The sequence below is a fragment of the Syngnathus acus genome, chromosome 17 (genome assembly GCF_901709675.1).
Source record: "Syngnathus acus chromosome 17, fSynAcu1.2, whole genome shotgun sequence".
Taxonomy (NCBI): Eukaryota; Metazoa; Chordata; class Actinopteri; order Syngnathiformes; family Syngnathidae; genus Syngnathus; species Syngnathus acus.
The window spans coordinates 6,252,985-6,280,443 of NC_051102.1; the positions used below are offsets into that span (position 1 = coordinate 6,252,985).

Here is a 27,459-nt window from a genome sequence, read left to right on the forward strand (position 1 = left end):
CAATATCCTGATTTATAACAATTCATACGCAAAATCAACAAGGTACTGCAAACTCTTTATTTAGGAAATTACAAAGTGCTTCCAAACGAATGACTTGAAGCCCAAAGGGGAGCGAATTTCCTCGTCTTCTTGGACACTAGCCATAGCACCAGCCCAGGAGCCGCGTAGTTGTCGGCTCCCCTTTCACGTGCCTGCTCTGCTCACAACACAACACGCCGCGTACTGCTCCCGGAAAGAGGAAGCAAGCAACAATGAACTGGATTTCAAAATAAAGTCGCGTCTAATGTCCGAGGTCAAAAATGGGCGATATAGATCGATGTTTACGTTTAGCATCGATGCCAACAAATCGTAGAGCATTATATCGATTAATCGATGTGTATCGATGAATCGTTACACCCCTAATAGATAACGTTCAAAATGTCAAGGGGGGGGAAATTAAATTAAATCTATATTACAGTAATATAAATTAAATACAGAAAAACATTGGAACTAGTTTCTTATTTTTGATTCAACACAAGGGCTGTTTGCTTTAATGACATCTATTGTTTCTTAACGTGTTTTCTGAAGCCGACAACGATGTAACATGCGTTTACTTCTCTATTATGATCAATCAGTAACGAATCAATATCTTTAATTAACATTACGGAGGGCAGGTTTGTGGGTCTCGGGGTTTGTGCAACAATTTAATGTCAATAACAACCCGGGCCCACATATTTACAACAAAGTTAAAAAAGAAAAAAAAGAAATTTGAAGCGTTAATGTACATCAGTCGAACGACCAATTCTGCAAAGGCCAAGAAAGTGCAAGGTCTTTTGGATATAGGCAAATACCAAGCATAGATACAAAATCAAACCGTTTTAACTCATAAGTCGCTCATCCAATGGAACGGTTAACAAGTTTGGATTGAGTAAAGCCTTTAAAATCCGCAGATGGATGAAAACTGATTTGTAGTCACGAAATGCTGGTCTGAATAACTTGGATAACATTCAGTGTCAAGCTTGGTTGGCAACGTGCAGCTGAGATAGAAAAGCTGCTAATAAATTCAGCAGATCCTTTTTTTTTTTTTTTTTCCGCTGTGGAGTCACAGGACTGTGTATTTTTCAAAAAGAGACATTTTACTACACACAATATTGTGACCTCATGGCTATTTGTCTCTCAATGTGGCCAACAGTCGTGGGATGGGACAGTATTAAGACAGATGAGCCCCGAGATGTAGAACCCCCCACACAGCCACCCGACACTCGGCCACCGCTTCTGAGCTGTCACGTTTGACGGACTCGCATGAGAGTTGACTATGTGTAGAAGATGACTTCGGGAATCTGTCCGTCCTCTACTGACGTGCCATTATTGTTACCCGCCGCGTAGCAGAAGGTGAAGCAGGTCTTGGTGCCCGTTGTCGATGACTCGTGTGTTATCTTTCGCATTCCTTTAGTCCCGTAATGAGAGTCTGGACCCTGTAGGAAAGACGGAAGAGTGAGTAACCACTGACAGAACACGCCATGGAGTTGATTTCATTTTTGAACATAAAGTCACTGCAATGACAGGCAAAGTATTTTTTTCCTCATCAGCTTCATGTAAACACTGAAAGACAATTCCATTCCATTCATCCATGCGTACCAGAACACGGGCCCGTTGTTCCACATGCGGCCGTCCAAATAATAATAATCTAATAATAATGATTCTTGGGCAAGTGTTTACTGTGACGGTGACTGGTGGCGGCATGACTTCGATAACTGAAATTCTTTACTCCAATGAGGCAGGCTGTTGTTCCGTGTCTGACGCTCCAGATAATGAGATTGATATCATATCTCCCGTGACATGTTTAATGAGGCTAGCTGAGACTTAATTGAAATTCTCAACCCGATATCTGGCGAGTCTACTGTACAACAAACTTTTAATATGGGCATGGCATGCAAATTAATACATTTGTAAATACGATGGTCTGTAATTGAAACGTTTATGATCCTAAAGAAATAAGAACATGAATATAGACCTTGAGTGTAGCACAGGCAGTGTAGTTAACGTTGGGCAGTATCTCCACCGGTTCTTTAAACATGACTCGGAAAGTGTTGGCCGAGCCGTCGCAGCTGAAGCCTGTTTCATTCTGGCCCAGCATGGTGTTACTGTCCGTGTGAATAATCTACACGAGGAGAAGAGAAACACAGACGTTACTGGAATCCAGAAACAACACGGGCAACAATGACAAAGCCTCGGGATCATACCTGAATGCTGACTTGGTAGTCTGTCGGTCCGTGTATGGAGCCGTACAGGCCGAAGCCAACCACAAATATTCTTCGGTTTACCGAGAACCTAAAAGCATCATGTGATTAGTTTAAGAGTGGCAAGGTACCATCATTTAGACAAAAGTAGTTGAAATTCTCTTATTTCAGCAGCCCGGTGGTTTACCGTATGCGGTCGCTTGTCCCACTGTAGCCCCAGCGACTCGCCACCGGTCCAAACCGTGTGATGCTGCACTCCTTCCCGCGGAGGCAGCAGCGAGGCCGATCGATGAAGTCTACACGCGGTTTAGGGTTCACTGTGAAGTGGAGGAAGAGACTCACCACCTCTCTATCAGTCAGTATGCTGGACTGGGCCGGGCCTGAGGAAAAACAAAACGCGTCAATGGTGACTGTAATAATTAAGGGAAGTTATGCGTCGTTTCGGTTCACCTGCTGCAAACTCTTCAATGGTCATGAGAGGGAAGCGGATGAGTGTGAGGGCCTTGCCCAGCACTTTGCGCTTGTTCTCTGGGGTGGGCTGCAACTGCTGCCGGTGGGCCTCCGCCTCGGCCCAACGCACCGCGGCGCCAAACAAACGCACCTCCCGCACGCCTAAGGTGTCTCTCTCCAGCACGGCAACCAGCGTATCTAAAAGGGGATCGATAGAGCGAGGTAAATCATCATCAGATGCAAGCAACGGATGTTAAAATTGAGGGCGAGTAGGAAAACGATACCAAGGTCAACGTCTGTAAAGCCTTCGGCGGCGAGCGCATCTCCTGTGTTCTTATCAATGTTTTCTAGGCAGAGGCTGGCAAGCTGAGGCTCATCAAACAAACGTGCCTGAAACAAGAGTATACGCTCACTAGCACATATGCACAGTAATCCATGCCTTGGTCACATCTCGGATCGAGTACTGTGATGCACTTTGGAGTCAGCCATCAGAACGGAAGAAAAAAAAAAAATGATTCTTGAAAATTTGTCCCATACAAAGTTTGTCTGACCTGTGTGAGCAGCATGAAAGCATTGTCAGCTCTCAGGTTCTTCTTGAGGAACTCCACACAATGTGCCTCCAGAGCTGGGACGGCGTATTTTTTAGCGGTATATAGAGTTGTCATCACGGTCTCTGGCCCAATCTGAACTTCATCAGAGTACAGAAACCTGCACAGGGTCAAAGTGGATCATTTTTTTTATTGCCCTTCACTCTAATTGGCCCAAGGCCTTCAGAATTAATGCTGTTCCATCATTCAAAATTGCTCTAGATTATAATGTACATGGCACAATTGTGCACCATTAGATTACATTTCTGAACAGTATTGATGGTGGTTCATGATTATGGCATGATAGTGGTGCTATTAAGAAGTGAATTACCTATGTTGGCTGGTCCACTAAAGTCCCAGGTACCAAATACATGGCAAGCCACATGACAATGTGACTTGTCTTTGTAAGTATACAAAAAGACCTTAACAAACAAAGCCCCCAAATGAACACACGGCTACCTTGACAGATTACGGATCTGACAGGATAGGATGGCTGCGGTACAAAGGAACAACGCAGTGAGCAGTCCCAGGAGTACGTAATACTATTCCAAGTGCTGCAGCCCCGGTGGCAAATGCAAATAAGAACATGCACACTTTTGTTCGTGCTTACTTCAACAGCGCCAGAAAGGCGGCTGGTTCCACGTCAGGAAGCTCGATTTCCGTTGATGTCGTCGCCATTCCGCCGTTGAACATCGCATCGAACACGGCGCTTCCAACAGCCAAAACAAACCTATCAGTGCGAGGCACAAGCAGCCAATCCGATTAAAGTAGCACCACCGAAGCTTTGTGCAGTCAAATCCTCCTACCTGTGTGCAGGTATCCTCTGAACCCCCATTCCTTTGCCCACCAAGAAGTGAACGTCACTGAGCACTTCGTTGTTGAACAGAAACGCGAGCCTCTCCTTCACGGTGCTCTTTGTCGCCTGCCAGTTGTACACCGGCTCCCGGTACACCAACACAGACGCGGCAGCCGGAGCGGCGGTGGGCGCCGCCGCTGGGGTGGCGTTCGACGCCGGGACAGTTATCATGTTGGACGCCGGGGTGGCCATGCCTCCGGTGGCTGCCGCACTCGCCGCGGTCGGCTGCTGAAGAGCACCCTGAGGTGTTGGAGGAGCTCCAGAGGTCAGAACGCCGTTGCCATCTAAACCGCCAGGCCCCAGCTGCGGGTTAGACCGTCGAGTAGCTCCCTGCGGCCCGCCGGCTGAACCTAACGCTCCGCCGTTGGATGCCGGCATTGAAAAAACGTTGTTGCTAGGTTGGCTGTTTCCCAGGGGACCCGGGCCGGCGAAGTTGAGACACGGAGGTCTGCCACTGTTATCACCAGCAGCCATCTTGATGAAGCATAGGCGTAAACAACACGCTTCTTCGGCCAAGATTCTTGTGCTATCGACGTCAAAAAGTGAGTAACAGCGCCGACAGCACTCCCTACCGTTGGTCTTCTTTCTCTTCTACGTTTCTGGCAGACCGGGCACGTCAAGTACATGTCTGCCTTTAGCGCCCTCTAGCGCGTGGGTTGGGGATTTGATCAAACCTATTCACAAGCCTGTGTGTTTTTTCTCCATTTTATTATATTTATAAATACTTTTTTTCTCCTTAATTTTCAGACACCCGTACATTAACCCTTTATGCTTGAGTCAAACGTACAAATGAATTAATTAAAACTTCTTCTGCTGGCTACTTTTTTGCGATGATATTAAGAGGCAAGCCCTAAATAAAGGCCCGTCACTGTTTCTTGACTTTTGACTAAATGTACCCCACAGTGGAGTCCCTTTGTGGAAGCGCGATTGCAGTCCCGTCACGTTGTCCATCGTGCTGATGGCGTCCTCCCATCACCTCTCTTCCTACTCCTCATCCCAGTGACGTCACAGCGGTGAGGGGAGCTGTCCTGCTGAAACAAGATGGCTGTGCGGGCGGGAGGAGCAATGCAGGGGAGCAACCAAAGTGGACACAGGGTAGTAGCCCTGAGCCGCGCAGCAGACGACAGCCGCGCGTAGCGAGCGACGAGCCCTTTTGAGAGAACACCTCCTTTTTCTTGCACAAAATTGGCCTTGACTCATCCGACGGAGGGAGCGAGACTGCAAATCACGAATCAGCCAGGAAGCGGCGGCTCAGCGGAGGACAGCCGGGAACCCTCACGCCACGCGACAGAAATGTCCCTACTATGCGTGGGAGGTAAGATTAAAATTAACATCTTATTTGGCCTATCATTTGCTCGTTTTTATTTAGTACTGCACCAAGCTGTCAGACGGCTGCCCCGCTGATTGTAAACTCTTAGTCTTGCAACATCTCTTCAAATAACCACAGAACACGTTCACTTAACTCGCACGTTTTCCTTACTCACGGGAGCGCATTGGTGTGTGTGTGTGGAGGGGGGCAACGTGAGAGACTAAACAGATCGTGACCATCAATGTACCTAAAGGTATAGACAGCTTTGCATTGAACTGTCTTTTCCTGCTTGAGGTAATAACGTTACTGTTAATTGTTTTCTTCAGTGTGCGAGTGCGTGCGTGCGTGCGTGTCCTCCACTCATCCACGCGCGTGGGCAGACAGATGAGCAAGATGTGGAAAAGCCCCTGCCGTTGCCGCGTTGTTGCGCTGCCGCCTCCCTTCTTCCCCCCGCTTGGCTGTAGTCGTGAGGGAATACTCGCTTGGTGGAGGGAGGTGCGCGTCATTTCTCACCGTTTCCCCCCCTCAAGCGATGCGTCATCTCCTCCCACCCTGCTTCCCGAAAAGAAAAAAAAAACACCTGATGCTGATGCTCGTACCTCTGTGATGAGTAAGACTACTACAATTGCACATTGAAAGGGAAGTACGTAGATTGCTGAAGTCAGATGACCCCGCCCCCCGCCGCCCTTTTCATGGGGGGGCGCTGGGAAAATAATCCACTTAGTTTATTCCCAGGTTATCATTCTTTCATTGAAAATTTGCTCAATGCATGCTTGAACTAAAACTACTTTTAATTGAATTTGGTCAAAGAACATTCAACAGAGTAGTTAAGGCAAAAATCAAGTTTCATATTCACTGTCGGCCCACCTACAGGTCTCCCCGCTCTAAATGTGAGTAATCGCCATCGTGTGTCAGAGCTCGTGGCCCTTGTCATATATGTAATGGTGGGCAAGTAGGGAGGCAAGGATAGGTTAAGGTGCTTGAAAGTCACCTCTTCTGCGTCATTGTTGATGCCAGCCCACCTCATCTCATCCTACCAGGCCCGCCCACTGACTGTCCCTGCACTGAGTCAGTGGCGGGGTGTCGTTAAAGCCCTCCGAGTTCCCCATTCATAAAGGCCGGCTGCGGCTGCTGTCAGGGCCGGAGACTACGAGACTTGGCAGAGTGCCTCGCTCTTGTTCCTTTTACATCATTCATACACCTGACTACTGGAGCTATTTCTGGCCTCCACAGTACTTGCGCTTCTTCAAGAGGCCACGTTTCTTCACAGTGTCAATCCGCCACGCAGATGGATTTGACTCGTTTTTTCACCTTCCAAAATGTATTCCTATCCTCGCGCACGCTCAATTTCATTTGAGAAAGTGCCAATACATCAAATCCTGTGCCCCACTTCAACATATTTTGACACGATTGCGTTGTCATTTCCGGCTGATCCCAAATCAGCGACTCCCTCGTTTACATTCCTCAAGAGTTCATAGTGCGCTTGCTGTTGAGTCTGTTGACATGCATGGGATGCCGCTCAATTCTCACATGTCAAATGTTTGCTGTGTCAGGTATTTAAAGAATGAAAGCCCAGCATATAAAATGGCTTTGCATGCAAATCAGATGGGGAAATGCAGTGGATAGTATACGCAAAGACTACACAAATGCCAATAATGTTCTTTAAATAATAATAATTATAATAATAATGAATAAATAACAGCAATATAATTTCAAAAGCATCGGCCATAACATATACAACTCAACTGATAAAAAAAAAAAAATTCAAGAGAAATGATGTGTTTGCATAATTGTGCACACCCTCATAACTGGGATGTGGCTGTGTTTGGAATAACCAGTCGCATTTAAATTTGTTCCAAGTGGGACTTAACGCACACTTGGCACCATTTCAAGTGCCTTTGATGACGGTTGCTCTCTAGTAGAAGCCTGAAGGTTCGATGACAACGCCAATTTTATGAATCTAGGCTAGCTATCCATCACCTGCTTCCAGTAAAATGATCAGTTGCCTATGTGTGCGGACACTCCTTGTGACAACCCAACCTGTCATCGAGATTTATGATCGCCAGCCATAATTAAGCTTCAGCCTTTCACGGACCAAAATCCAATTTGGCTTCATATTGATCCTCCTCTCCATGCGTTGATGCGTCTCTTTTGATACCCAATGCAGTAAAACTTTCAAAGTCAAACGCAACCCATTTTGAGAAAACAATTAAGAATTGCCCAAGTCGTTTTTCTTATTACCAAATCAGTAAAAAAAAAAAAAGTTAGCGTTAAATTTAAAGTGCGACTGCATGAACTTTCACAGAAACTCAAAAACAAACGTAACAAGAATTGCACTCAACACATAAAGGGCCTTGCTGAGTCAATTTATTTGCTGGTTACTATGGTGACGGGTCATGATGTGGCAGACCACTTTGGGGAAGAAGGTGATACTGGTTTGCGTGAGAGTGACGTGGAGATTGTATTGAACAAGAGTGCGGCAGAAAACACCATTAAAAATGTATCCCTACTCTTCGTCAAACGCTGCTGCAGTGAGGACTGTCACTATAAAATGAAAAGATGTTCTGTTTTGTTGCAAATGAAAGCAGATGGTGTTCTTGTTTGTAAATCTGTCCCTCTGTGTGGTTCCACAGTGAAGAAAGCCAAGCTGGATGGACCCCAAGGTAAGTCATCAGGTGGACGGCATGCGGAGAGCTTTGCCGCCGTACAATATGGCAGGACAATGGATGTCATAAAATAACAACAATTCAACGATTTTTATTTTATTTTTTTCCTGACAGAGAAGTTCAACACCTACGTCACTCTTAAAGTACAAAATGTGAAGAGCACAACCATCGCCGTCCGGGGCAACCTGCCCAGCTGGGAGCAGGACTTCATGTTGTGAGTGCTTTCGATTCCAGCATTGTTTTTTTTTTGGGGGGGGGGGGGGTTGTGTAATGTTTGGGTAGCAGAGAGACACACGGCAGTGACTCTCCCAGCCTTAGGTCTTAATTAAAGTTATCTTCCTCCAAGCGTGTGATAGCATCGCCTTCATTCATCACCCTCTTCCTCTTCTTGAACACCTTCTACCACGATTAGCTGCAGTTCTATTTTTGTTCCACTAAAGGTGTGTTTTCAAATTAACTCTGTGTTTTGCTCTCTTTTCAGTGAAATCAACCGCTTAGACCTGGGTCTAACTGTCGAGGTGTGGAACAAAGGCTTAATCTGGGATACTATGGTTGGCACAGTGTGGATTCCGCTTCACAATATCAGACAGTCAAATGAGGTTGGCCACACCATTCCAAAAAAAATAAAAAAAAGGGCCCATTTTTTGATGCTCATCTTCTCCATTGCACACACAGGAAGGCCCAGGTGAGTGGCTGACGTTGGACTCTCAGGTCATCATGACTGATAACGAGATCTGCGGCACCAAAGATCCCACGCTTCACCTGATGCTGCTGGACACACGCTTTGAGCTGCCCCTTGGTTAGTGCATCACCTCTGCCCTTTTTTTTTTTTTAGTAACCTCCACTGGGTGGGAAATAAGACAACAAAAATGTCTCAACATGACCTACTTTTGATTTTTGCACGCGGGATGTGTGTTGGTTCCCTCCCATCAATCACACCGTGCTCCTTTTACCATTGATTAGGTGTTATTCTCCCACTGTTTCCCCTTCCCCCGGGCGATATTGAACATCCGACTCGTTCGTTTGCCGAGCCAGCCGCCCTATTTATAGGTTCTAAGGCTTCGAGTGAAATCGCATCGCTCCTTTCGTCCGCTCAAACGAACGAGCTTGTTTTAGCTCGCCAATAATATAACGCAGATCAGAGATGCTATTTTTAGCTTTTTCAGACTTGCCTCACCTGAGTTTGATTTTGCCTTTCAGACATCCCGGAGGATGAGGCCAGGTACTGGGCCAAAAAACTGGAACAACTTAATGCGATGAGGGAACAAGATGTAAGCGCAGATTCTTCACACCAGAGCACGGCAACATGATTAATGGCAACTTTCATTTTCTTCAGTACTCATACCAAGAAGAACAGGAACGCCCACTCCGGGCTCCGAGCACCCAGTGCTGTGAGTTCATTCATTGTTTTACCTTTTCGCCGTGGTCATGCGATTGGATTGCTTTGGTGAACATCATGCGGGTTGTCGTGCGGTGGAGTGCAAACAGTTAGCGTGGCCACACCGTAAGAGATCAATAGCGGGGGATCAGGTGTCAAGCTCCAGCAGGATGCTGCTCTACTTCCAACTTTGTCTCCCGTCGACTCAATCTGCTGAGCCGGCAGTCTCCAGTGTCGACATTTATTCTTTGCCAGAGAATGTTAGGATGCGGGCTTACGTTTGGATAAGATTGTCATTTATAAACGCAGCGTGTCACAATGTTTTCTTTCATTTCAGGTAATTGGAGTTTATGGGGCGATCAACAGAGTGAGTGTACACACACGCACACACATTTCAATTTTTTTTTTTTTTTTACACAATAGAGAGAGTGAGCAAAAATGAAACAAAATCACAACAGTAGAGGAAAAAAAAAAGGCTGCCCAAACATCTTCCTTCAAATATGCTGAATCGTGGCTTTTTCATTCTTGCATTTTGCTATTGTGCCATATTTTGTATGTCTGCTGCTGGAACGCATCTTCTTCATTTATTCAGTCCTAGGAAGAAGATACACATCTTAAAAGATTCGGAGAGAGCGCCACATGAATGGGAACAGAAAAGTGAGCCAGGAAAAAAAAAAAAAAAAGCGCCTCTGGTCTTAAAATAGTTTTTACGTGCCCAGATGGTGAAAGAAGTTCACCTGGTGCCTTTTTCAAGAGACTCATTTGCAATGATGAATAGATACTGTTCCCAATATTAAGGTCCCTCATCACTTCCCTGATGCGAGCAGGAACAGATTAGTTGCGAAGCTAATGACAACATTACCAAAGTTTTCATTTTCATTCCATTTGTGTCCTCCGTACTCGATGACCCCAGACGATGACCCCGACAGCGCCGTGGACGACCGAGACAGCGACTACCGCAGCGAAACCAGTAACAGCATCCCGCCGCCATACTACAGCACATCCCAGCCCAACGCGTCCGTCCACCAGTATCCAATCAACCACCAGAACCGAAACTCCAGAGGCGTCTCGTACTCCGCCAACAGTCACGACCTTGACTACAATCATCAGCGCACCGTCAGGTGGGTTGGAACCTGCTCATTACAAAGGTTTATTTTTGGAAGCCCTTCATCAAATGAAGTCATTGAGTCAATTTGAGTTCTTCAACTGGAATTAGTCAATGAATTTCTGTGCCCATCGTGAGAACCTCAATGGGCCGGGGCAGACCAAATGTGATTTGTTGTTTACGCCGCTGTTACATTTCTCACATCTTCTTGACATCTGCAAAGACTGAGAGTGAAAGTGTGCAAGGTCTCCCTCCGCCTCTCTCTTTATGAATTATTCAAAATGCAATCTAGTGGTCAATACGGCACAAAAGATTAGCTGCTTGTGTGAGTGTCTTGGACAGGGCAACCCTGGCGCATTTTCTTTGTTGCTCCTCCGCGACTTGGCATCGGCGTTCACTCCTCCCTTTTTCTGTCTTTGGCCTCTCTCCTCACATTCCGTTTTTATTAGCCCCATTCATCGTGGCGCAAACGCATTTCCTGTACTTTGTCGCGTGTCTGTATGCTGGATGTTCTTTTTGTTTTGCTATCTCTCTCGCAGCCTTCTGTCACGGTCTATTTCCTTACAGACTCCTCTCCTCTCTTCTTTTTTGCTTTCAGTCCCACTGGAAGCTATGCATCGTCCGCAGAGTTGAGTCGGTGCAGCAGTCAGCTGAGCGAAGAGGACTACGGCGGCGAATACGGCGAGCGGGATCCTTACGACGAGAACGACTCCTACCATTCGTGCCACTCCTCGGTGAGCTACAGTAAAGGTTCCCCGGACTGGGACCCTGACGAGACCCAGGCGGCGTACAGTGACGAAGGAGGCTACAGCAAAGATGGCGGCGAAGAGACGGCTTTGTACGAGGAAGAAGATGGTGGCTTGTATGAGGTGGAAGAGGAAGGCCTTTATGAAGATGAGGACTTGACGTATGACGATGACGACGTGTACAATTTGGATGGAAACCTCAGTGAGGATTTGGAACCTCCGTTCACGCCCACCCCCACGTCCACCGCCCCGCCAGCTCTCGATGTGCCAAGCTCGAGACCTCCCTTGGAAAAACAAACCTCGGTACATGACAAACAGCCGCAACCGGCGAATCAAGCGTCCGGCCAGGGCCCGCCCGCTGGCGTTGCCCCGACGGCACAGTCCGCTCTTGGTCCTCAACCGACGAAACAGAGCCCGCCCCAAACGCAGGCACAAACCGCTCCGTCTGCCGCTTCTTTCTTCTCAATGGCCAAGCCTTTAACAGCCGCAGTCACGGGCTTAGCCTCCACTTTCCTGTCTTCTGTCCCCACCGCCCAAGCTCATCCACCGCCACCCCCCGCCGCATCGGAACAACATCAATCTGCAGTAGCAGCAAACAATCTTCCGCCTTCCCACCCGGCCACCTTAGCTGCAACTCAGCCCGCCTCGGCTGCGGCGGGCCCCGCTTCCCAGCACGTTGCAAATTCCACTCAGCCCGCGTCTGTCCTCAATGGTTCTGCCACTGCGCAGCCAGTCGCCCCTGTGGACGAGGCTCCGCAAATGAAAGAAGAGCTTTGGTTAGAGGAGGAAAAGGTAGCGGAGGAAGCCAAAGTGTCTCCTACGCCCCCAGAGGAGAATCTCAGCACGGAGCAGGAGTACCTTGAAACAAACAAGTCGCCAACCCCTGAGGAAAAAGAGATGCCACCTGAGAGGTAGGACAGACACCAAGCATCACAATATACTTCCTTTATCAGTTTAGTTTTTCTTTCATCTCAGGCTTTGCCGTTTTGCAAAATGGCAGCATGTTTGCAGAAACCTATTACGAATTGAATAAAAAGGAAATATATCGTGATTTTTCCAGACACGTCTAGCTCACTATCTTTGTCACCAGCACAGACAATCAACACAATTTCAACATATCACATCCAAAACATCTTTGTCAGTCTTCCAGTTATCGAGGAGCCCAAAGAGCCAGTGGATCCCGCAATCCGAGCCAAAGAGAACTGGCTAAGACTCTACAACAAAGTCTTGGACCAGCTTCGGGAGGTAAGTGCCCAGCTCCCATTTATCTCCATCTATTCAATTAAAAAAATATAAGTTCCAGAGATTTTAAAGCTGTCGAGAGAGTCTTTGAAATATGTATGTGAAGTGCATTATTTATTTATATGCAAAAAAAAAAAAAAAAAAACCCACACAGTACATGAGGTTGTGAGGTTCTGTTTTGAAAGCGTTTGCAGTTGGAGGCCACATGTGTTTCATGCTTTTCGACATCAAATATTGACCGCTTTCTTAAAATACAAAATTTTATGTCACAATTAGGGGTGTAAATCGCGGGTTTTGTAACGATACGATATCATATCGATACAAAGAAACACGATACGATATTTGCCGATATCTGAAAGCCTGCTGTGATTCATTCACGATATAGTGCTCTGCGATCGATATAGAACAATATCCTGATTTATAACAATTCATACGCAAAATCAACAAGGTACTGCAAACTCTTTATTTAGGAAATTACAAAGTGCTTCGAAACGAATGACTTGAAGCCCAAAGGGGAGCGAATTTCCTCGTCTTCTTGGACACTAGCCATAGCACCAGCCCAGGAGCCGCGTAGTTGTCGGCTCCCCTTTCACGTGCCTGCTCTGCTCACAACACAACACGCCGCGCACTGCTCCCGGAAAGAGGAAGCAAGCAACAATGAACTGGATTTCAAAATAAGCGACTTTATTTTAGACGCGACTGTCTAATGTCCGAGGTCAAAAACGGGCGATATAGATCGATGTTTACGTTTAGCATCGATGCCAACAAATCGTAGAGCATTATATCGATTAATCGATGTGTATCGATGAATCGTTACACCCCTACTAATTAGGGTTTCAAACTAGGGTTAGGGTTTCCGACTAGGGTTTTAAACCAAGGTTAGGGTTACAAACTAGGTTTTAAAGCTAGGCTTAAGGTTTCCAACGAGGCTTTCAAACTACTTTTAGGGTTTCTAAGATTAGGCTTTCAAAACTAGGGTTAGGGTTTTCGACTAGGGTTTCCAAAATTAGGGTTAGGATTAGGGTTGGGGTTAGGGTTTCTAACTAGGTTTTCAAAACTAGTGTTAGGGTTAGGGTTAGGGTTAGACTTAGGGTTAGGTTAGGGTTAGAGTTAGGGTTAGGGTTAGGGTTAGGGTTAGGGTTACTAACTAGGCTTTCAAAACTAGAGTTAGGGTTAGGGTTTCTAACTAGGCTTTCAAAACTAGGGTTAGGGTTTCCGACTAGGGTTTCCAAGGAGTTTTGCCATCGCTAATTAGGGTTTCAAACTAGGCTCAGGGTTTCCGACAAGGGTTTTAAACATAGGTTAGGGTTTCAAACTAGGTTTTAAAGCTAGGGTTAGGGTTTCCAACGAGGGTTTCAAACTACTTTTAGGGTTTCTAAGATTAGGGTTTCTAACTAGGCTTTCAAAACGAGGGTTAGGGTTTCCGACCAGGGTTTCCAAGGAGTTTTGCCATTGCTATTTAGGGTTTCAAACTAGGGTAAGGGTTTCCGACTAGGGTTTTAAACCAAGGTTAGGGTTACAAACTAGGTTTTAAAGCTAGGCTTAAGGTTTCCAACGAGGCTTTCAAACTACTTTTAGGGTTTCTAAGATTAGAGTTTCTAACTAGGCTTTCAAAACTAGGGTTAGGGTTTTCGACTAGGGTTTCCAAAGTTAGGGTTAGGGTTAGGATTAGGGTTGGGGTTAGGGTTTCTAACTAGGCTTTCAAAACTAGGGTTAGGGTTAGACTTAGGGTTAGGTTAGGGTTAGAGTTAGAGTTACAGTTAGGGTTAGAGTTAGGGTTAGGGTTACTAACTAGGCTTTCAAAACTAGAGTTAGGGTTAGGGTTAGGGTTTCTAACTAGGCTTTCAAAACTAGGGTTATGGTTTCCGACTAGGGTTTCCAAGGAGTTTTGCCATCGCTAATTAGGGTTTCAAACTAGGCTCAGGGTTTCCGACGAGGGTTTTAAACATAGGTTAGGGTTTCAAACTAGGTTTTAAAGCTAGGGTTAGGGTTTCCAACGAGGGTTTCAAACTACTTTTAGGGTTTCTCGGATTAGGGTTTCTAACTAGGCTTTCAAAACGAGGGTTAGGGTTTCCGACGAGGGTTTCCAAGGAGTTTTGCCATTGCTATTTTGGGTTTCAAACTAGGGTTAGGGTTTCCGACCAGGGTTTTAAACAAAGGTTAGGGTTACAAACTTGGTTTTAATGCTAGGGTTAGGGTTTCCAACGAGGGTTTCAAACTACTTTTATGGTTTCTAAGATCAGGGTTTCTAACTAGGCTTTCAAAACTAGGGTTAGGGTTTCCGACCAGGGTTTCCAAGGAGTTTTGCCATCGCTAATTAAAGTTTCAAACAAGGGGTAGGGTTTCCGACTAGGGTTTTAAACCAAGCTTAGGGTTACAAACTAGGTTTTAAAGCTAAGGTTAGGGTTTCCAACGAGGCTTTCAAACTACTTTTAGGGTTTCTAAGATTAGGCTTTCAAAACTAGGGTTAGGGTTTTCGACTAGGGTTTCCAAAATTAGGGTTAGGATTAGGGTTGGGGTTAGGGTTTCTAACTAGGTTTTCAAAACTAGGGTTAGGGTTAGGGTTAGGGTTAGGGTTAGACTTAGGGTTAGGTTAGGGTTAGAGTTAGGGTTAGGGTTAGGGTTACTAACTAGGCTTTCAAAACTAGAGTTAGGGTTAGGGTTTCTAACTAGGCTTTCAAAACTAGGGTTAGGGTTTCCGACTAGGGTTTCCAAGGAGTTTTGCCATCGCTAATTAGGGTTTCAAACTAGGCTCAGGGTTTCCGACAAGGGTTTTAAACATAGGTTAGGGTTTCAAACTAGGTTTTAAAGCTAGGGTTAGGGTTTCCAACGAGGGTTTCAAACTACTTTTAGGGTTTCTAAGATTAGGGTTTCTAACTAGGCTTTCAAAACGAGGGTTAGGGTTTCCGACCAGGGTTTCCAAGGAGTTTTGCCATTGCTATTTAGGGTTTCAAACTAGGGTAAGGGTTTCCGACTAGGGTTTTAAACCAAGGTTAGGGTTACAAACTAGGTTTTAAAGCTAGGCTTAAGGTTTCCAACGAGGCTTTCAAACTACTTTTAGGGTTTCTAAGATTAGAGTTTCTAACTAGGCTTTCAAAACTAGGGTTAGGGTTTTCGACTAGGGTTTCCAAAGTTAGGGTTAGGGTTAGGATTAGGGTTGGGGTTAGGGTTTCTAACTAGGCTTTCAAAACTAGGGTTAGGGTTAGACTTAGGGTTAGGTTAGGGTTAGAGTTAGAGTTACAGTTAGGGTTAGAGTTAGGGTTACTAACTAGGCTTTCAAAACTAGAGTTAGGGTTAGGGTTAGGGTTTCTAACTAGGCTTTCAAAACTAGGGTTATGGTTTCCGACTAGGGTTTCCAAGGAGTTTTGCCATCGCTAATTAGGGTTTCAAACTAGGCTCAGGGTTTCCGACGAGGGTTTTAAACATAGGTTAGGGTTTCAAACTAGGTTTTAAAGCTAGGGTTAGGGTTTCCAACGAGGGTTTCAAACTACTTTTAGGGTTTCTCGGATTAGGGTTTCTAACTAGGCTTTCAAAACGAGGGTTAGGGTTTCCGACGAGGGTTTCCAAGGAGTTTTGCCATTGCTATTTAGGGTTTCAAACTAGGGTTAGGGTTTCCGACCAGGGTTTTAAACAAAGGTTAGGGTTACAAACTTGGTTTTAATGCTAGGGTTAGGGTTTCCAACGAGGGTTTCAAACTACTTTTATGGTTTCTAAGATCAGGGTTTCTAACTAGGCTTTCAAAACTAGGGTTAGGGTTTCCGACCAGGGTTTCCAAGGAGTTTTGCCATCGCTAATTAAAGTTTCAAACAAGGGGTAGGGTTTCCGACTAGGGTTTTAAACCAAGCTTAGGGTTACAAACTAGGTTTTAAAGCTAAGGTTAGGGTTTCCAACGAGGCTTTCAAACTACTTTTAGGGTTTCTAAGATTAGGCTTTCAAAACTAGGGTTAGGGTTTTCGACTAGGGTTTCCAAAATTAGGGTTAGGATTAGGGTTGGGGTTAGGGTTTCTAACTAGGTTTTCAAAACTAGGGTTAGGGTTAGGGTTAGGGTTAGGGTTAGGGTTAGGGTTAGGGTTAGGTTAGAGTTAGGGTTAGGGTTACTAACTAGGCTTTCAAAACTAGCGTTAGGGTTAGGGTTTCTAACTAGGCTTTCAAAACTAGGGTTAGGGTTTCCGACTAGGGTTTCCAAGGAGTTTTGCCATCGCTAATTAGGGTTTCAAACTAGGCTCAGGGTTTCCGACAAGGGTTTTAAACATAGGTTAGGGTTTCAAACTAGGTTTTAAAGCTAGGGTTAGGGTTTCCAACGAGGGTTTCAAACTACTTTTAGGGTTTCTAAGATTAGGGTTTCTAACTAGGCTTTCAAAACGAGGGTTAGGGTTTCCGACCAGGGTTTCCAAGGAGTTTTGCCATTGCTATTTAGGGTTTCAAACTAGGGTAAGGGTTTCCGACTAGGGTTTTAAACCAAGGTTAGGGTTACAAACTAGGTTTTAAAGCTAGGCTTAAGGTTTCCAACGAGGCTTTCAAACTACTTTTAGGGTTTCTAAGATTAGAGTTTCTAACTAGGCTTTCAAAACTAGGGTTAGGGTTTTCGACTAGGGTTTCCAAAATTAGGGTTAGGATTAGGGTTGGGGTTAGGGTTTCTAACTAGGCTTTCAAAACTAGGGTTAGGGTTAGACTTAGGGTTAGGTTAGGGTTAGAGTTAGAGTTACAGTTAGGGTTAGAGTTAGGGTTACTAACTAGGCTTTCAAAACTAGAGTTAGGGTTAGGGTTAGGGTTTCTAACTAGGCTTTCAAAACTAGGGTTATGGTTTCCGACTAGGGTTTCCAAGGAGTTTTGCCATCGCTAATTAGGGTTTCAAACTAGGCTCAGGGTTTCCGACGAGGGTTTTAAACATAGGTTAGGGTTTCAAACTAGGTTTTAAAGCTAGGGTTAGGGTTTCCAACGAGGGTTTCAAACTACTTTTAGGGTTTCTCGGATTAGGGTTTCTAACTAGGCTTTCAAAACGAGGGTTAGGGTTTCCGACGAGGGTTTCCAAGGAGTTTTGCCATTGCTATTTAGGGTTTCAAACTAGGGTTAGGGTTTCCGACCAGGGTTTTAAACAAAGGTTAGGGTTACAAACTTGGTTTTAATGCTAGGGTTAGGGTTTCCAACGAGGGTTTCAAACTACTTTTATGGTTTCTAAGATCAGGGTTTCTAACTAGGCTTTCAAAACTAGGGTTAGGGTTTCCGACCAGGGTTTCCAAGGAGTTTTGCCATCGCTAATTAAAGTTTCAAACAAGGGGTAGGGTTTCCGACTAGGGTTTTAAACCAAGCTTAGGGTTACAAACTAGGTTTTAAAGCTAAGGTTAGGGTTTCCAACGAGGGTTTCAAACTACTTTTAGGGTTTCTAAGATTAGGGTTTCTAACTAGGCTTTCAAAACTAGGGTTAGGGTTTCCGACCAGGGTTTCCAAGGAGTTTTGCCATTGCTAATTAGGGTTTCAAGATAGGGTTAGGGTTTCCGACTAGGGTTTTAAATCAAGGTTAGGGTTACAATGTATCACCAGAATGTTGCTGCTGCTAAATATTTGGTTTGCACTTGCATTATTCACATATTTTGTTGCTATTCATTGTTTTTAAATTGAGTTTATTAATCACTTGCTTCCGTGTTTTATGTTGATGTATGTGTGTCACTGTGTTTTCCTACACTTGGCCTCTGGTTCTTTCTTTCTTTCCTGTCTTTCCTTTTTTTGTGCGTGCGTGCCGGCCCACTTTGTTTTTGTTGCAGTTTCATGTCATTGCCATAGCGACACTCGCATGCACTTTTCTTGGCCATGATTGGAGCATGCTGACAGGTAGGTTCAAGCTGATGGTGACGCAAAGTCAATACTGGCTAGAGCTAATAAGTTCTTAATAAGGTCAACATATTTTCTGTTATCAAATCACCTTTTTTTTCATAGAAAAGCGATATTTGGATTTTTTTTAAATTGTATATAAATAACAGTCCATTGATGTTAAGTCACTACGATTAGCTAATGAGACACTGAATTGTCTTTTCCCCAAATAAAGATAAAAAAATAAAATTAAATAAATTAAAAAATAAATAAATAAATAAAATTAAATTAAATTAAAAAAAAAAAGGAAATAATAAAATTCTTAATTTTTCTTTCAGGCGCGAGGAGAAACGTCCAGCTCGCTATGGTTTGGTAAAGGAGGGTGAGTGTATATGTTTTCCAGTGCAAAATAATCCAGATATGAAAACGAAGACAATTTGTGTCTTGGTGTTAAAGACACTGTTCAACTCAAAATCCACTTGAATAATTGCACACAACATATATGAGTCGACAGTTTTGATGAATATTTATGATACAATTTACTCTGTATTATTAATCAGGGGGGAAAAAAAAGGAATACTTGGCTGAATTGAACGAATTGGAAGAGTGGAGCAAGAATCCATTAAATCTGGGGGGAGATTAGATTTATTTTTTATTTTTTTTGCAAGGACCTTCGGGGTTGTTTCCACCCTTGCGTTGCATGGCTCGTGGAAAAGGTGATGATGGGTCTTCCTTTTTGTATGCAGAATGGGAGGTGCACTCTATAGTATTGACAGCATGCCAGACCTTCGGAAGAGAAAAGCCATTCCTCTTGTCAGGGATCTGGTAAGACACACACACACACACACACACTTTTCAAAAGTATATATTTTTTTAACACTAACTTTTTTCTCAATGTGTTTTTTTTTTCTACCACTGCTTCATCGCATCAGGCAATGGTAAGTACTCTTCTATCGGATGTAGATTTTTAAATTCTACACCCTCCTGAATTAACCCAATTTTGTTAATATTTTCTCAGTCGCTAGTGCAGAACTCGCGGAAGGCTGGAATTACCTCGGCAATGGCTTCAACAACTCTCGGCAATGAAGAGTTGGTGGGTTACCTTTGTCTGCTGCTTCTTAGACATCGGTGCCTTTCTTTAAATTCCTCCTGGTGTGATTTGCAGAAAAGTCACGTTTATAAGAAAACCCTGCAAGCTCTCATCTACCCCATCTCCTCCACTACGCCGCACAATTTCGAAGTGTGGACAGCCACCACCCCGACCTACTGCTACGAATGTGAAGGCTTGCTGTGGGGCATCGCCAGGCAAGGCATGCGCTGCTCCGAGTGTGGCGTCAAATGTCACGACAAGTGCCAAGATCTGCTGAACGCCGACTGTCTGCAGAGTAAGCTGTCGCTCGTGCGTAAAAACGGACCGGCCGCATTTGCTCTTCCTCCCATTTTCTTCATCCACCTGTCTGTAAAGGGGCCGCTGAGAAAAGTTCCAAGCACGGAGCGGAAGACCGAACGCAGAACATCATCATGGTCCTAAAGGACCGCATGAAGATCAGAGAGAGGAACAAACCGGAGATTTTTGAGCAAATCCAGGAAGTCTTTGGCCTCGACAAAGCAACGCATGGTACCCAGATGAAACAGATCAAGCAGAGCGTGCTTGACGGCACGTCCAAATGGTCGGCAAAGATCAGCATCACCGGTGAGACTCATCGCACATTCATCTTCATTTTCGCTTGGATACATCTCACCTGCTTGTGTCCCCGCAGTGGTTTGTGCACAGGGACTCCAGGCGAAAGACAAAACCGGTTCCAGTGATCCATATGTGACCGTCCAGGTGGGAAAGACCAAAAAAAGAACCAAGACGATCTATGGCAACCTCAACCCAGTCTGGGAAGAGAACTTCCACTTGTGAGTAACATTAAGACGCTTTGAAATGTCTTTTGTGTTTGTTTGCTAACAATATCTGCGGTTCCTCCAGCGAGTGCCACAACTCTTCGGACCGCATCAAGGTTCGAGTGTGGGACGAGGATGACGACATCAAGTCTCGCGTCAAACAGAGGTTCAAACGTGAGAGCGATGACTTCCTCGGGCAAACCATCATCGAAGTCCGCACGCTAAGCGGGGAGATGGATGTTTGGTATAATCTAGGTGAGTTCATTTTTTTTTTCAGTTGGAGATGGAAGAGCCAACTCATGACGCATGTGCTCTTTATCTTGCTTTTGCATCTGACAGACAAGAGGACGGATAAATCTGCTGTGTCGGGAGCCATCCGCATGCACATCAGCGTGGAGATTAAAGGAGAGGAGACCGTGGCTCCATATCATGTCCAGTACACCTGTCTTCACGAGGTCAGGGAGAAATGTTACAATTCCATCCATCCATCCATCCATCCATCCATCCATCCATCCATCCATCCATCCATCCATCCATCCATCCATCCATCCATCCATCCATCCATCCATCCATCCATCCATCCATCCATCCATCCATCCATCCATCCATCCATCCATCCAGGAATGTTTATACAATAACAAGCTATTTATTTTGTCTTTTTTTTCTGCAGCATCTCTTCCAGTACACCACCGAGGAACAGAACGGCGGCGTGGTAAAGATTCCCGATGCCAAAGGGGACGATGCGTGGAAGGTGTATTTTGAGGAGACCGCTCAGGAAATCGTGGATGAGTTTGCCATGCGTTACGGCGTGGAGTCCATCTACCAGGCTATGACGTCAGTGCTGCTAGTCATCTGTTGATGGAGTTAAAAAAAAAAAATGTTTTGCATGACTTATAATGTTTTCCCCTTTCCTATCAACAGCCATTTTGCCTGCTTGTCATCTAAATACATGTGTCCTGGAGTGCCCGCTGTGATGAGCACCTTGCTCGCTAACATCAACGCTTACTACGCTCACACCACCCAGTCCTCCAACAATGTTTCTGCCTCTGATCGATTTGCCGCATCCAACTTTGGCGTAAGTCCCTGACACGTTCTTTTTATTTTATTTTTTTATAAATGATGTCTCTTTCAAAAAACAAAAAAAAAAATCTGCTCGATTCTTTCCGACCGGAATTCCCAGTTCTTGGGATGATCTGGTTAGTGAGCATAAAAACTCCCTCCGGGTGAGTTTAAAGACAAATAAAATGGAGCCCAGCCCTCTTCTAGAAACATTCATGCGGTGACGGTACCAATGGATCTGTCAGCTGTGGTGTCTTTCATTTGTCATTTGCATTTTTAGAAGGAGAGATTTGTCAAGTTACTGGATCAGCTGCATAACTCCCTAAGGATTGACCTCTCCATGTACCGGGTACTGAATTCTGTCTTCTTTTTTATGACTCTTGAGTCTTTTATCTCAAATTTATCATAAAAAAATTCATGTATGTCGTAAAAAAAAATTAGATATCATATGGATTCATAAACACATCATCAGCTGTAATCATGAAAACCTTTTAAGGAGTCATCAATTTGTGTCGTGATAAGAATTTCGCTTGTTGACTTGAACTAGTGACACGAATTGTGACATTTGAGCGTAATGAGATCGCACGTGAGCAGTGTTTCGAAATGTTTTCTTGACGCTACAAATCCAGAATATGCTACGTCCAACCTTGCGTGTTTACTTTCAGAATAATTTTCCTGCCAGCAGTCCTGAAAGACTCCAGGACCTCAAGTCTACTGTGGACCTGCTTACCAGCATCACATTCTTCAGGATGAAGGTAACAATATGTAGGAGAATGTTCCGTTTTCATGCGTGCAAATTTCCGGGCCCTTCTGTCAAGAAGCCCGAGGGCCATCTTGGGAATTAGCTTACATTAGCCTAGCCAAATATGAACTATCAGTGAGAGAAGCAAACATGTTGCTAAATATATTCTGGTTTAGGAATACATTTTCACGGAGCTCTTCTTTTTAGGTCCAGGAACTACAAAGTCCTCCCAGAGCGAGCCAGGTTGTGAAAGATTGCGTGAAAGCCTGTCTCAATTCCACCTACGAGTACATCTTCAACAATTGCCACGACCTCTACAACAGGGAATATCAGACGGATCCTGTAAGATAATATGAACAATGTTTGTGAAGAATGCAAATGTTTATTAACGTGAAGGTGTGGCTCTTCCTGTCCCCCAGTCAAAGGCGGTTCCTCCAGATGAGCAAGGTCCAAGTGTCAAGAACTTGGACTTCTGGTCCAAACTTATCACGTTGATTGTGTCCATTATAGAGGAGGATAAAAACTCGTACACACCTTGCCTTAATCAGTGAGTCGTGTGTTGGAATCGAATATCTTCTGCAAAAGTAACTTCTTCATGAATTGAGGGATTTTGTCTAAGCAGCTTGTTTGCTCTTCTAGGTTTCCACAGGAACTCAATGTGGGCAAGATCAGTGCTGAGGTCATGTGGAATATGTTTGCTCAAGACATGAAATACGCCATGGAAGGTCAGCACCGCTTGAAGGGAGGGACATTGAAATATTCTGCTTTTTTTTTTTTTCTTTTTCATGAAGTACTTTTGCCCTCTCTGTAGAACATGAGAAGCATCGTCTGTGTAAAAGTGCAGATTATATGAACTTGCACTTCAAGGTCAAGTGGCTTTACAACGAGTACTGCAAAGAACTGCCTACATTCCAGAAACATGTACCTGAATATCCAGCGTGAGTATTTTTAGCCAGGGACCTACTTTAAGTAGCATGAGGCAACAAATCACCTTTTTATTTATTTATTTTGATGGTGCAATATTTCCATTGCAGGTGGTTTGAGCCATTTGTCATTATGTGGCTGGATGAAAATGAGGAAGTATCCCGAGATTTTCTTCACGGTGCGCTGGAGAGGGACAAAAAAGACGGCGTAAGCACTTTATTGCCAACGAAGCACGAGAAGATGGCTTGAAGCTCTGCGCTAATTGAGGATTGGACCTCCTCGTGTTGATGACTTGCTCTTTCTTCTTGTTGTGCAGTTCCAGGTCACTTCAGAACACGCTTTGTTCTCCTGCTCTGTGGTGGACGTGTTTTCCCAGCTCAATCAGAGCTTCGAAATCATCCGCAAACTGGAGTGTCCCGACCCTCAGATTGTTGGCAACTACATGAAGAGATTCGCAAAGGTGACCTTCACCTCCATCTTTTTATTTCTTATATTTAACCACTTCACCGTCCTCATTGTGTTTCTCTTTCCCAGACCATTGGCAATGTTCTGCTGTCTTACGCTGACATCATAGCAAAGGAATTTCCAAATCACGTGAAGAAGGAGAAAGTGGTAAGTGTCAAGACAGACACCGGGACTCGAACCAACTCGCGAAAAGGCATCCGCTGACGCTAGTCGACAATTCATCTTAAATCCTCTAATCGGCCATCAGCAAATTCACCAAACGCCCTCCCAGACAGACAATATAATGTAGCGTCTGCTTACATAATGAAATGGAGACAAGCGGCGCTCGATCAATAAGCTTTTTATTGTAAGAATAAACGGTTAACGTTGCCAAATAAACCATCCAACTAGCCCTTCTCCCAACTGTCAGCATTCATCCCGCAGACTCGGGCGAGCAACGCTTCTTCCACTGGCCCCGCCCCCCGACTCACTCATCCAATCACAAATCAGATACCTTTATAGTCTATATAAAAAAATTTCAGTACATTTTTAATCGTTTCTTTTTTACATTTTAATTGAATCATTTAGGAAGCTATTTTTTTTTTCATTTTCCTTTATTTAAGAGCAATGTGTCACAGCATATTGCAATATTAAAACCTGACTCTGATTTTTTGGATGAACCCTTAGGCCTACTGCGCTTAAGTTAACTTGGTCATGACAGTGAGATTTGGAAGTTTTGCTTTGGTGATGTAAAAGCTTTTGAGAAGCCTAATTCTACAGAGGTCCAATACCAGCACGCTATCATAAATTCTGCTTTATTATGGATTATGGCAGTAATGATTTGAAGCAATGTTGAATGGCACTCAGAAATTCCCCCCTTCTCTGTAGTGTAATTGACATGGCCGGTTTGCGACGTTTCAAAGTGAATTAAGGCTGTGTAATTAGCTGAATCGTTGGAAAAGCCGCAGGAAAGCGGGCAGCACTCCCAGAGAGACCAGTGCCTCAGAGGAGGATTTAATTAGTGAAAACTCCAGCTTCTCCTGCCTCGACAACTTTTTTTTCAAGAGGGCAAGAATGGACTGCTTTCAGTCCTGGCAGCAGGCGGATGAAAAGCAAGTGTGAAACTCAAAAGTGTCTGGGCTGATTTTTCCCTCTTCTTTTTTTTTTTTTTTTTTATCCGCAGCCATGTATCATCATCAACAATATCCAGCAGCTCCGAGTTCAGCTGGAGAAAATGTTTGAAGCCATGGGAGGCAAAGATGTGAGTAGCGGCCGCGGTCATCTAATTCTAATATGATCCCGCCAATATGTATTCATCATATTGATTTTTTTCTAGCTCAACGTAGAGGCAAGTGACTTCCTGAAAGAACTGCAGAATAAACTCAACAGCGTCATGGACGACCTCAGCCGCATTTTCGCTGTCAGGTTGGCGTGCCGCCGATGACGTTGTCTCGCAACGGTTGCGCAAATATTTTGTTGCTCTGCTTGATATCAATGCGTTCTTTGTCCACTGTAGTTTCCAGCCTCAAATTGAGGACAACGTTAGACAGATGGGGGATATCTTGGCCCAGGTCAAAGGTCAGACTGTGCCAGCAAATGGCAGCGTAGTTCAGGAAGCAGACAATGTTCTGCAGCCCATCATGGACTTTCTGGACAGCAAGTAAGTCGGCCGGTTCGGTCTAAAGAGTATTTTCGTGACGTCGCGATCCTAACGTGAAGTTCTTTTGCGTTTCAGCCTGTCGCTGTTTGCTAAAATCTGCGAGAAGACGGTTTTGAAGAGAGTGCTGAAGGAGCTGTGGAAACTGGTGATGAACACCATGGAGAAAACCATCGTGCTTCCAACGCTTACTGACCAGACGGTATGTGAGACGGCGGCTCTCTACAGCCGAAGTCAAATACAATCGGCTGCGTGACTATGTGTTTTATATGACATTGAGGCAATCAAGTCAAATCGAGTAAATTCCTCACCGAGATATCAAAAGTCTACACACCCCAGTTCAAATGCCACCATTTGTGATGCTAAACGTTTTTTTTCACCATTACGACCTATTACAATATCACTGAATATTTTCAAGAAGGAAGGTAAGAATAGCTGGAAAAAAAATTGTTTGCAGAAGTGTACACACCCCTCGTAAATGAGTTCACTGGTCACATTCAAACTCAAATTGGAGTCAGCACATCATTTATGTGGTCAAGCATAGTTTGAATGTTCTAGAAGGCTGTTTCCTGTTTACATCCTTAATACATTGTCTGCCTTTTCTTCCCAGGGCACACAGATGATCTTCAATGCTGCTAAGGAATTAGGCCAGCTGTCAAAGCTCAAGGTAAGAACGCTACGATGGAGTCAACAGTAGAAGCGCGCTGCTAACACTCATCTTCTGCTAGGAGCACATGGGCCGAGAGGAGGCCAAAGCTCTCACCCCCAAACAGTGTGCGGTCATAGAGCTGGCACTAGACACCATTAAGGTACCGCACCTTGTGCAACTTATTAACAATTCCAAAGCTAAAACAAAGCTTTTCATTACGCAGCAATACTTCCATGCCGGCGGCGTGGGCTTGAAGAAAACCTTCTTGGAGAAGAGTCCAGACCTTGCGTCTCTGCGTTACGCCTTGTCTCTGTACACACAGGCCACGGACAAACTCATCAGGAAGTTTGTCCTCTCTCAGCATGCTCAGGGTAGGACATTTGAAGTCATGTGATCGATTAGTCAACTAGATGGGAAAAACACAGCGTGCATCATTTGTTGCCGTTTTAACAAGTATCTGTCTGCCTCTGTCCTCTCAGTCCACGGAGGCAAAGGGATCCGCTACACGGCCAACGAGGACACGCCACCGGAAAAACGTACAGCCTCGATTATATGTCGGCATTGTAAACTGCCCACACATTTGTCTTAAGTGGAAATGCTGACTCTATTTGCAGCATCGGGGGTGGATGCAGTTGGAGAGGTGGTCATGCACGTGGACATTCTACCTCAGCCTAACGGCGAGCACAAGATCAGCATCAAAGGTCAATAAATTGCAAGTCGTCTCCATGTTGCCAGTCGTTCCTTTCCATTCACGGAACTTTTTCCTTCCAGTGGTGGCGGCTAACGACCTGAAATGGAGGGCGCAGGGTTTTCGGCCCTTCGTGGAGGTCTACATCATCGGCCCTCACCTTAGTGACAAGAAAAGGAAGTTTGCAACCAAATCTAAGAATAACAGCTGGTCCCCGAAATTCAACGAGAGCTTCCAGTAGTGAGTATCTGCTTGATGGCAAAAAATAAGGATGGGTCTGTTTTTTTGCAACATTATGCAATGAAAGAATTTTGCTTTGGCGCCATCTTGTGGCATCTTGGTGCCAAGGAACTATTTTTAAGTAAGAGAAAGAGCCTCATTTAGTCGGGTCAAGCTCTTTGTTATAAAAGTAGTGCTTTGCCTCCATCTTGCAGCATCTATTTGCAATTATAAACCTTGGCAGACTGTAGCACATAAAATTTGAGTATGTCATCAGTGCGGCGTTTGTTTTTTTTCAGCTCGCTGGGCACCGAGGTGGGTCCCGAGAGTTACGAGCTGCAAGTGTGCGTAAAGGACTACTGCTTCGCCCGTGAGGACCGCACGGTGGGTATGGCCGTGCTGCAGGTGAAGGACATCGCCGACAAAGCCAGCGTCACCTGCTGGCTGCCGCTGGGCCGCCGCGTCCACATGGACGAGACGGGCCTGACGGTGCTGCGCATCCTGTCTCAGCGCAACAACGACGACGTGGCCAAAGAGTTCGTCAAGCTCAAGTCGGACCAGCGCTCGGCCGAGGAGGGCCGCAGCTGAGGGGCCAGGCCCGCCACGTGCGGTAGACAAGCACACAAGCCTGCAAACGCGCAAAACGCTGTAAATTCCTTCGCCTACATTTTTGCAACATTGAGGGCAGAATATCTTTCTACAAATTCATGTTTCCTTTGGACACATTTTGACCCTTTAGCTTCAGGTTAGCCACACTCATGATACTAACATGTCACTTTTTCTACAGCCAACACTTAGATGTGAAATAATGACAAGACACATGT

The 27,459-nt window shown here is 44.9% G+C and overlaps 2 protein-coding genes across 2 annotated transcripts; one reads left to right on the forward strand and one right to left on the reverse strand.

Moving 5' to 3' along the window:
• Positions 1 to 542: 542 nt before the first annotated feature.
• LOC119137318 (BTB/POZ domain-containing protein 2) lies at positions 543 to 4,636 on the reverse strand. The gene is made up of 9 exons (XM_037276553.1): positions 4,063 to 4,636; positions 3,867 to 3,986; positions 3,221 to 3,377; positions 2,954 to 3,059; positions 2,670 to 2,867; positions 2,407 to 2,599; positions 2,223 to 2,310; positions 1,994 to 2,140; positions 543 to 1,454 (listed from the first exon to the last, which is right to left on the reverse strand). The coding sequence occupies exons 1-9, from the start codon at positions 4,584 to 4,586 to the stop codon at positions 1,293 to 1,295; spliced, it is 1,695 nt and encodes a 564-aa protein (XP_037132448.1). The 5' UTR covers positions 4,587 to 4,636; the 3' UTR covers positions 543 to 1,292.
• LOC119137316 (protein unc-13 homolog A-like) lies at positions 4,532 to 27,223 on the forward strand. The gene is made up of 43 exons (XM_037276551.1): positions 4,532 to 4,654; positions 5,016 to 5,427; positions 8,055 to 8,084; positions 8,202 to 8,301; positions 8,569 to 8,686; positions 8,763 to 8,886; positions 9,288 to 9,358; positions 9,424 to 9,478; positions 9,803 to 9,832; positions 10,379 to 10,586; positions 11,169 to 12,227; positions 12,459 to 12,561; positions 18,705 to 18,748; positions 19,113 to 19,191; positions 19,299 to 19,304; positions 19,385 to 19,459; positions 19,532 to 19,751; positions 19,832 to 20,059; positions 20,127 to 20,268; positions 20,339 to 20,508; positions 20,593 to 20,708; positions 20,924 to 21,087; positions 21,175 to 21,328; positions 21,593 to 21,661; positions 21,978 to 22,067; positions 22,262 to 22,396; positions 22,474 to 22,601; positions 22,694 to 22,779; positions 22,866 to 22,992; positions 23,089 to 23,185; positions 23,295 to 23,438; positions 23,513 to 23,590; positions 24,606 to 24,683; positions 24,759 to 24,847; positions 24,939 to 25,082; positions 25,158 to 25,281; positions 25,690 to 25,746; positions 25,808 to 25,888; positions 25,952 to 26,099; positions 26,208 to 26,264; positions 26,343 to 26,429; positions 26,500 to 26,656; positions 26,935 to 27,223. The coding sequence occupies exons 2-43, from the start codon at positions 5,406 to 5,408 to the stop codon at positions 27,221 to 27,223; spliced, it is 5,583 nt and encodes a 1,860-aa protein (XP_037132446.1). The 5' UTR covers positions 4,532 to 4,654; positions 5,016 to 5,405.
• The last annotated feature ends 236 nt before the right edge of the window (positions 27,224 to 27,459 follow it).

Coding starts and splice junctions, on each gene's coding strand:
- LOC119137316 (XM_037276551.1), top strand. CDS start 5,406: ATGTCCCTACTATGCGTGGGAG. Junction 19,460..19,531: donor CTCTCGGCAATGAAGAGTTG/GTGGGTTACCTT, acceptor TGTGATTTGCAG/AAAAGTCACGTTTATAAGAA. Junction 24,848..24,938: donor AGCCGCATTTTCGCTGTCAG/GTTGGCGTGCCG, acceptor TGTCCACTGTAG/TTTCCAGCCTCAAATTGAGG.
- LOC119137318 (XM_037276553.1), bottom strand. CDS start 4,586: ATGGCTGCTGGTGATAACAGTGGCAGACCTCCGTGTCTCAACTTCGCC. Junction 2,600..2,669: donor CATTGAAGAGTTTGCAGCAG/GTGAACCGAAAC, acceptor GTTTTTCCTCAG/GCCCGGCCCAGTCCAGCATA. Junction 2,141..2,222: donor ACTACCAAGTCAGCATTCAG/GTATGATCCCGA, acceptor CTCCTCGTGTAG/ATTATTCACACGGACAGTAA.